Source organism: Anneissia japonica, unplaced genomic scaffold (genome assembly GCF_011630105.1).
Source record: "Anneissia japonica isolate Jap-2015-1 unplaced genomic scaffold, ASM1163010v1 scaffold1487_len315116_cov162, whole genome shotgun sequence".
Taxonomy (NCBI): Eukaryota; Metazoa; Echinodermata; class Crinoidea; order Comatulida; family Comatulidae; genus Anneissia; species Anneissia japonica.
Window position 1 is genome coordinate 308,814 of NW_022732104.1, and position 10,409 is coordinate 319,222.

At 34.0% G+C, this 10,409-nt stretch overlaps 1 protein-coding gene and 1 pseudogene across 1 annotated transcript in view; both read left to right on the forward strand.

Annotated features, from left to right (window-relative positions):
• LOC117115579 overlaps positions 1–9,326 on the forward strand; it is a 74,929-nt gene extending 65,603 nt beyond the window's left edge. Inside the window, exons 11-15 of the mRNA XM_033259438.1 lie at positions 3,683–3,741; positions 4,494–4,553; positions 6,217–6,378; positions 7,897–8,754; positions 9,039–9,326. Coding sequence (XP_033115329.1) covers positions 3,683–3,741; positions 4,494–4,553; positions 6,217–6,378; positions 7,897–8,754; positions 9,039–9,326 — 1,427 coding nt within the window. The remainder of the gene's footprint in view (positions 1–3,682; positions 3,742–4,493; positions 4,554–6,216; positions 6,379–7,896; positions 8,755–9,038) is intronic.
• Positions 8,897–10,383, forward strand: LOC117115580 (annotated as a pseudogene).
• Positions 10,384–10,409: the final 26 nt, after the last annotated feature.

The window sequence follows — 10,409 nt, forward strand, 5'->3', positions numbered from 1 at the left end:
GTCTGATACAAAAACTGATTTTTTTTTTTTTTTTCTGATGAATTATTGAATTAACTAATTTGAAAAGCTTAATACATTCACTAGTTGACTCAACACTGTTTTGTATGCTGGCCAGGATTATTAAGTAACATTCCCAGCCAGATAGTGAAACATTATCTTGAACTTAACTTCAACTTTAATACCAGGTACAAATAAATATGTATACAACAAAGATAATGTGTGGAACCAGGAGGCGAGAGGTCAACAGAAAGTAAATATACTTAGTGTATGTTGGCCCCGCGGGGAAAGTCCCTTACAATACCTACTAAGTCAAAAAAAAAAAAAACAATTATCAGAAAATCAACATTGTAATTCATAAGTTCAAACATGAAAATTGAAACATAAATAAAAGGTCAATTCTCACTCTAAGAGTTTATCATATCTACAGCAATTCCATAACACATGTATCTAATCCAGAGATGACACAGGGATATATACACCTCATTTTTACGGAAAAAATGCAATTAGTAAAAATAGATTTTGAAAGAATAGGACTATCCCCTTGTACTTTTCTGTTTGAAATATGTTTTAATCAAATAGTATAACTGCAGACAAAATTTATAACTTTGCTTTGATATACCATAGAACCACACAAATGACATCTACAGTAGTTTTCTACCCATAGCATGCTTATAGTTACCAAACAAAATCTATACAGTAAGTTATTCATATAAGCTCCATTAGTGAAACTTCACTCAATCTGCTAAATTGGTGGCAGCCACTGCGTGTGCACTGAACCGTGGTGAACTTTATATAACCTTGGTCCCTGCTTCATTCCATCAGTTTTCTTTGTTGCAACTGGAAAGCTAAAATGCACGTTTCAATAACGTGCCATCTTTCAGATGAGACATTTAAGCCGTCAGTCCTGTGTGTTCTAAAAAAAAAAATGATGTGACAGTGCGGCCGTTCTGTGGCAAAACAACGTAACTTGAAATTTTCACTTTTGGAGAAAAATAGAGTTAAAGTTTGCATGTTCGTAACTTTGCAATAAATTGTCATAGCCTTTTAAAATTTTGCAGGATTGTATATCTATAGACATTGTGATTATATTTAAAATTTTAATTACAACCATTTGTTTATTGCAAAGTTATTAGCTATAATTACAGATGCGTTGTTTTGCCACTGAAACATGTCAGGCTCGGTATTGTTGCAAGTGCTACATATTTTTTGAACTTATCACATTTGGGGCAATCATATGCATTACCTAGCCTGTTCATACATCGCTGTTTAAGAGTATTGATATAAAAACACCAATAACCTTTTGATTTTTCCTTGCCAAACTCCATCGTCTCTAGACCATTTTTGAAGAGCATTCCGTGGCAAAACAACGTATCTTCATCGCAGATACGTTGTTTTGCCGTGTAATCTTGCCACAGAAAATTACTGGATTTTAAGTTTTGTGCTTAATAGGTGGTGCTTTCTCCGAAACGACTCATTATTGAGACCTGAAAGTTTCACAGGTAATTCATACTGTACGTGTTTAATATACTCCGACATGATATTATCTCAAAATCTACAAAAATGTCAGTTACGTTGTTTTGCCTCGGGATGGCCGCGAGACATTACCCCTGTCTTGACCTACAGTACTGATCACCGAACTTTCGTTTATGACAAATTAAAAGAATCAATACAAACTGAAGTGGATTGATGTTATGTAAAAAATAAAACATTACAGTTAATCAGGGAACAATGTTCCTGGTTTAATTCATGTTTCGATGGTCTTTCCATTTGTTATACTTACTGTATATCAGTCTGACTTATAATATTATAACAAAGAAAACAATTTCCATGACTTTGTAATGTTTTTCAAGACAACAAAATTCATTCTGATTCTGTACAACTATCCCTTATCATTCAAACGAAATCTCCCTACTGCGTAATATTTATTAGAATCAAAATTAATTTGATTCCACTTCATTCACTGTCAAATAGGCCTATCTAATAAGGTTACTTTATCATTTAAACAAAAATTGCTGCAAACATAAAACATAATTACAGTGTATTGGTCAAACATTTATTTATTATTAAAAAAATACAAATTGCTTCGTAGGCATATATTTTGAATCTTAATCCCGACATCATGAGCACTGTAGAATGTTTCTGTAGAGAGAGAGAAAAAAATAATTAGTACATTATTGGAATCATTGCAGCAGCAACACATCTACATTCCTGAATTGGCGGCGTATTCCAGAGAATCAGACTATGTGACTGACCTTAAGTTTGCTTCTCCCAATAGTATCTTGGGAACCTATTTGTAGGAACGTTTCTCACTGAATTCACTGACTGTAACTAGGCAACTTGCAGTACTGGCCTATTTCAAACAGTTTATTTCCATTCATGACAAATTAAAAGCAACAATACAAACTAAGTGGATTGACGTGATATTAAAATCATTAAACAGTTTAATTTATATTTTGATGGTCATTTATAATAATTATTATTGCTCAATAAAATACATTTATTCATTATCAAAAAATGCAAATTGCTTCATGGGCATATTTTGAATTATAATTCTCGACGTCATGAGCACTGTAGAATGTTTCTGTAGAGAAAAAAAATACAAAACAATTAATTAAGGAAATTATATTTGAGACGTACTTAAAATACCACGTCTGAAACACAAAAAAAAAAAAAAATTAGGACTAATAAAGAATTATAAAAAAAAAAAAAAAAATTGATTATTCATATTACTTAAATAATGATGAGATGGTCGTTTTAATCGACTTTACGAAAGTTATTACAGTAATTATATTATCTCTTAATACTATAAAAATTACTTCTATTTGGACATAGGCATATTAAATATCCCAAACCGACTCTGGTAGTACAGTACCATGACTCAAAACACTAAAAAATTACAAAAAGCATTCAATTATGATTAAGATAATGATAAGACGGTTGTTATAATTTTGAACCTTATAGAATGTTATTTACAAAAACTATATTAAAAATATCGTTACAATAACCTTTATTTGTAGACGTATAAAAAAAATCTGGTACCCTACTGCGCATGAAACATGAAAATAATAATGAGACGGTCGTTTTATTTAGATGAATAATAAATAATATTTAAATTATCGGAGAGTGACGTATTTGAAATATTCTAAACATGAATGTGTTGGCCTGCTACGTCTGAAACACAAACAGTTACATAAATTATAATGAAACGTTTGTATCATTTGGAAATATTACAAACTTAAGATGAAGTTAGACGATTTTCGTTTTCTAAAATTAACTATGTATTCAATTACTGTACTGTACTTCTATTCAAAACTCTACTAGTCAACCACCCCTGAAACACCCTCTGTACTAATAACAATAGAGACAAAAGAGTGTATTCAGATTACGTGAGTGCTCGAGGAAAAGTCGTAGCAGAACTCTAGTAAAAGATCGTGAATAAACAACTTTACAAACCCATGTGACCTCAAGTTCCGATTTTTACCAGTGTGTGCTGAGTAAAATCATTCACGCGTTAATTGGAGCACTCGCGGAATAATGGCACTCGCTTTTCACTCGTGAAACACACGCCCAATACACGCGAGTAATGTCGAAAGATCGGTAACTTTATTGACTATGTAGACCTATTTCCAGTGTTTAATGATTTTGCCTATTATAATACTCATCATGTGTTTCCTTTTTGCAGTTCTCTCCCCAGGAAGTTACCCTAAGGAATGGGAAACATTGCAAACCCAAGTAACCACAGTAAGTTGCAAAAGATAACACAAATGAAGGATTTATCAACCAATTTCCTTTACACATTTGATATTTTAGAGAATAATTACTCATAATAGAAATCATATTGAAATTTAAAAAATGACATAAGCGATTGAGAAAAAATTGACATCTGTATAATATTAAGTTGGTACAAGATAACAGAAATCTATAATTTATCAAGTAACATTATATCCACCCATGTAATGTGTGGGATTATCACAAGATGACAAACTGTATTTCCAAATGAACTATTACAAACCATGTTTTGAATGAGGGGTTAAAAGGGGGGGAAAAGAGACTATACAAAGTTGTGAGAAAAATTGTGTATATTGTTGCTGTTATTGACCATCATTTCATATTATTATTATTATTATTGTTGTTATTATTAGTATTATTGTTATGTTACTAAAACCTACCTTAAGGGGTAATTAGAGAACAATTACTAAAACGACGTTAAGGAGAAAATAACACAAAAAATATTCCCCTTTAAGTCTGATTTAGTGCATATTATTATTATTATTATTGTTATTATTATTATTATTATTATTGATATAATTAGTTTGTATTGTTGTGGCAAATGTTATTAATTTTTGTGTTTGTTAATATTATCCATATTGTTTGTTATATTTTTATATTGGTATGTTATTGATATTACTTTTGTTATTGTTGTTATTATTGTTTGGTATTTATCCTTGTCATTGGGTAAACATGCTTATTGTTGCTGCCATATTATTCATTAGCAGGCAACCCCACCATGTACCCATTTATACTCCTGGGCGGAGAGAAGCAATGCAGATAGAGTGCCTTGACGCTTATTATTATTGTTATTGTCATCATCATGGTTATTTTCGCCAGGAGATATGTTTCCAGTCGTGTAAGTTGGTGTGTGTGTGTGTGTGTGTGTCACGTTTAGGTGTTTTCGTGTGGTTTTTTTGTGTATGACATATTTCAAAAACGGCTGCACAGACATGACTAAAAATTACATGGAGTGTTGGTGTAACCCAATGAGGAAATGATTAAATTTGGTTAAGGTCCTGAGTAGGGTGTGGATGTGAAGGCCATTTAAAGGGAATTTAGATCAGATATCTCAAAAACTAATCAACTGATATGAATGAAACTTTTATGAAAGCTTAAAAAAGTTACAAGGAAGAAATTATCAATCGTTGGTCACGACTTAAATTTGGGGGTGACCTTGAGGGTCATTTAAATTCTTAAGGCCGTTCATGTTTCTTGTGTTCAAAATATCTCAACAACAGCTGCACAGATCTTAAATGGAAGATACAGGGATTGTCAGGTATGACTTAAGGATGATATGACTGAAACTTTTGAGAAAGCTTAACCAAGGTACAAGGAAGAAATCGTGGAGTGTTGGTGGATCAATCAATGGATAAAAATGACAATTGGCAGAATGTTTTGTAATTTTTTAATAAAGAAGTCAATTTTGGTCACGATCCGAAGTAGGGACCACTTAAAGAATAAGTTTACCGTATTACCGTAGGCAGGAACAATAGCTATATGATGAATATTTAAATTATTGCAATTACAGTAAAGGTGTACAGTGTTTTATATGTACTAACTTCACTTTTTTTCGGAACTTATTGGGAATATTTTAATACATCTTAAAGCCCCATTCCCGGCAAAATTTCAGTTTTTAAGAAAAATCTAATTTTTGTATAATGTTATAAAGATTTATAAATATAATACGGAATTGCTAGTTTAACTGAATTTAGACATTCCTAAGAATGAAAAAAATGTAAAATAGTGTTTGATATTTTTATACTTTATAATTCCATATTAAGCCTTACCAATTTTGTAAAATCTTTATTATGTAATTACTAAAAATATGTTCATATCAATATCATAATTACCATCATCATCATGCAATTACCGAACCAAATCTACATTTACTTCATTTTTTTTTTCATCCTTATGTAAAAAGGTGCTTTATTACAGAGGTGGCGCAAGTATTTGCCCGACGGGGTGGGCCGAGGTCCCCGACAAGGGGGCCGATGTCCCAACGAGGGGTCAGATTTCCCCGACGAAAGCAAAGTGGGCATGGTGGAAGTTCGATTAAAAGGTTTGGAAATTGGTCCTGGGGGCGAAGCCCCCAAAAATCTTGACAATTTAGGGGTTTCAAAGGCTTATTTAATCGATTTTATAGTCTACTAATATGTAGAAAATACATATAATTTGTTTTTCTCCCTGACGAATTGTGCTTTTTCTCCCCGAGGGGGGGACGTCAGGGGACGCCCCTCCCCCACCCCCTGCTGTCGCCACCCCTGCTTTATTATAATACTGTACCTGGACATAACTCTTTAATATTGAAGATCTAACTTTCCTTAAATAATCTTATCATCTTGTAGTTATTCTGACCACATGTTGGACTTAATTGATAAATTATCCAGGCTGAAGATAAAAGGGCGTTGAATCTCATTTGCAATGGTTTAATTTTATTTTTGCCAGAAGGTTAAGTCGGATAAAGGCGGCGATACAACCTCACCAATGTCTCACTCACCGCCAGCTGTCCAGCGTATGTTGAATGAGATTCATGACCGTATGCCGGAAGAGCATCTCAAAGGCATAACAAAAAAAATAAAAAAAGATGTGCGGCAACATTTTGAGAAGGTAAAAAATTAAACTACACTGCACTGCTATGATATCGGTGGTGGATAAAGTAGAATCTTTATAGCTTACTGGTAAAGGTACTCACTCTCTTTAAACGTCATGGGCGGCCAGTATCTTTTGGAGCATTAGCAAACCATTATGGCAAAACTCCCAATCTCAATTTCCAAACAATTTGGTATAGTTACTAGCATTCAAACCAACATTAGAGAGTTTGGGCAAACTAACGTATACGCATACTTATCCGTCTCAGAACATGTATGGCTCAGGCTCACTAAATCGGCAGGATTTGTAAAAAACCCTGTCGCCAGTAATTATTGCATTATATATTATAAATTAAGTAATAGATTTGATTTTTTTGCGTTACCGTGGTATTATAAATGTTAATGTTAAGTTTTGTGAAGTTTCACTTTTGTAGTCCTTTTACTTACGAAGTAGTGCTTCTTCAAAGTTCAAGATGTTAACAAAAACCACGTGTCGCCCACCATTTTTCTAATATTTAGGACTATACAAACTAAAAAATTAACACTTCTAATAGATAATGACGGTATTACCCAAAGCCCAGTTTCAAGCTGAATATTTGTTTAGAGATTTAAAGTTTATTTAATTGAGTCCTTAAACTCAAGATGAAACCTACGTGATAGTAACTTATGTTACCATATACATAATCACCCACGAATTTTAATATTTGTAATGCATTCCTAAGCATGAAAATACACATACGACAAAAAAAAAAAACGCCCCCTGGAGCAAGAAAAAGTTTTAAATCATGTGATCAGGAAACAGCGGCAATTTTGAACACGTTGTTTTAGTTACTCCTTAGAATTTTGCAATTTTGTTGAACACTGGGATATTTGCGAATATATTTTGGTAAGTAATCAATGCTTTATTTATTAAGATCATTTATAACAGTTTCAAATGTTTAATATTAGGTACGACACATGTACATGGGTCTTGTTAATAGCCTGTGCAACTTACAGTGGCAAGATAACCCATGCCATAATGTAACGTAAATTACATGACTGGTAACGTATGTTACCATTTTGTATACCTAAATTGTATGTCATATAAATTTACTTACAATTATTATGTGTTCAAATAATTAAAGTAATATAATAGAGGTAATATTAAATCGTACTTATGACTAAAAATTGATTACCTAAGAGGTATTTTCTGTGAGGATTATCGCCTTTAATTTAACAGTAACGTAAGTTTTACATTTATTTTCATGTATACATTGTAGCTGACGCAGCAAAGAAACATTTAGGATATTAATATAATTAAAGACACTGAATGAGTATACATGTATGTATATCAATATCCAAGTTACGTAAGTGCTGTGAAACATTATCTTTATATATAATAATATCCGTAATCAAATTGTCAAAATAGTAACGTAAGTTACATAATGTATTACATACAGAATCAGTGTTTTTTGTTTACATTATGATGATACACATATAAATTATTAATTTCCTGTATTTAATAATTCATGTTTTAATTTAATTTACCTTTAAATAGGCACACATATTAATAATGGTGAAATCAAGACCAGAGATTCAGGCAGCATATCGAGCACGACAAAAAGAGAAACGAGGGGCAGAATTCTTGCAATCGGAAGCAAAACGTGTCAAGAAATACTATATCCCGGCTGCACAACTTTCAACTAAAAATAGACAGGCAAGGAGAGAATCTGTGAGAAAAAGAGTACAAAAGCACAGAGCATATGTAAGACAAGTTCAAGCTCAGTCACAACAACGATTGGAGGAAGCAGATGAAATCAGTACTAACGATGATTCTGCCATATCTTCTGATGTAGCCTCACAAGCTAGTCACTCACCAGTGAAATCAAGAGCAGAGATTCAGGCAGCATATCGAGCACGACAAAAAGAGAAACGAGGGGCAGAATTCTTGCAATCGGAAGCAAAACGTGTCAAGAAATACTATATCCCGGCTGCACAACTTCAACTTTCAACTAAAAATAGACAGGCAAGGAGAGAATCTGTGAGAAAAAGAGAACAAAAGCACAGAGCATATGTAAGACAAGTTCAAGCTCAGTCACAACAACGATTGGAGGAAGCAGATGAAATCAGTACTAACGATGATTCTGCCATATCTTCTGATGTAGCCTCACAAGCTAGTCACTCACCACTACGCATCAAAATGTCTTTTAAGAGATGCATTTCATCACGAAAGTGCATAAGTAGATCATTAAGTAGAGCCCATCGTCGCATCGAAAAACTTAATCTGCAGTTACAGAGAGTTAATAGACAAAAGAAAACAGCCACCAAATGCTATGAAAGAGCAATGAAGAAAGTTAATAAAGTAATATCTTCGACCGGCAACGAAATATTAAACAGCAGTACCCCAAGGTCAAAAGTAAATCGTGATCTCCGAAACGCAGGCAGGTCTATTCTACTTTTAGATACACCTTTCAACAACTCACCAGCACAAACATATTGTAACTTAATTATTATTATTTAAATTGTAGTACCATTGATGTTAATTTTATCCACTCTTGGAATATTCCTAAATTTTATGTGTATACCCAAGGAAGTGATTCAGGTTGGTGGTTTTTAATTATTTATTAAACGTATGCCTACTGTTCGTTTTGCTGTCTTGTTTTAACACAAGGTTTATATGTTTAATATTTTTTTTCTTAGGTCTGTCACTGGCATCAGTGCCCAAGCGATTTAAGAAAACAACTATTGTTTTCAAACGCGCTGCTGGATGAAATAAGAGAGAGTACAAAGACCAATAAAAAGAAGCATAATAGGAAAGTGATTGGTAGTGTGCTATCTGGAAGGATAATCAAAAAGTATCGCTTAATAATGCATACATCAAGAGAGTCCGGCATTGGTTGGCATAACCTGTCCAATGTAGTAAAGAAAGGGTCTACAATTAGAAAATATGTCAAGAAGGCTTGGGGGCGCTTCACAATGAAGTACTAAACTTTCTGGAAAGAGATGATAACTCCAGGATGATGCCAGGAAAACGAGATGCTTGCAAAACATCAACATCAAAAACGTCAGATCCGTTATCTTAATGATTATATGATGAACCTCTTCAAAAAGTATAAATGTGAGCACCCACAGCAACGGAAGGTTTCCTTTTCTGCCTTCAAGAAAATTCGACAGAGAAACTCTAACATCAAACTTGTTAAATTCACCGCAAGGAACACAAACCTATGCCAAAAGCACCAAAACTTTGCACTTCAATTAAAGGTGTTAAGTCACTAGGTGTATTCAAAATCACAAGCCCAGATGAGGCCATCAAGTCCACCACAGACTGCGAGATGTTTGATCTAGCAAAATGTATAGCAGATCAAGAGATCCAGTACGAGGAATGGAAGCGTGTGCCTGCCAGCATGGGAAAAAAAAACACCAAGCTGGTCCAACAAATAGTTAGCAAAGACACATTTGCAGAACTCTTTGTAAGTACAGCAGTGGAATTTAGGAAGCATGCACAGCGTGTAAAATCGCAGTATATTGCAATCAGAGAGTGCAAAGAAAACATGCAGGAAGGAGAATGTGTTATCCATATGGATTTTGCACAAAATTATACGTGCGTACCTATGGATGAGGTGCAAAGCGCATATTGAAATCAGACAGGAGTTACATTGCATCCCATAGTCGCCTACTTCATTAATGCCGGACAGATTCAACATCGCAGCTTCGTTACTGTTTCAGACACCCGTGCACGTAATGTATCCACCGTGTTTGCCATCTTGAAGAAGCTGGTACCCAAGATCCAACAGATAATGCCCGATTTGAAGAACGTCCACTATTGGATGGATAGCCCAACGTCACAGTATCGCAACAAATCAATATTTTCCATCATATCTCATCATCACGTCCTTTTCCCAAATGTATACGCAAGTTGGGACTACTTTGAGGCCGGACACGGAAAAGGGCCATGTGATAGTATTGGTGGGACCGTAAAACGCTTGGCTGACAAAGCCGTGAAACGGGGTGTGGCCGTGATACAAGACGCCAATGATTTCTTTGCGTGGGCTTGCCAAGAAAGAGAAACAT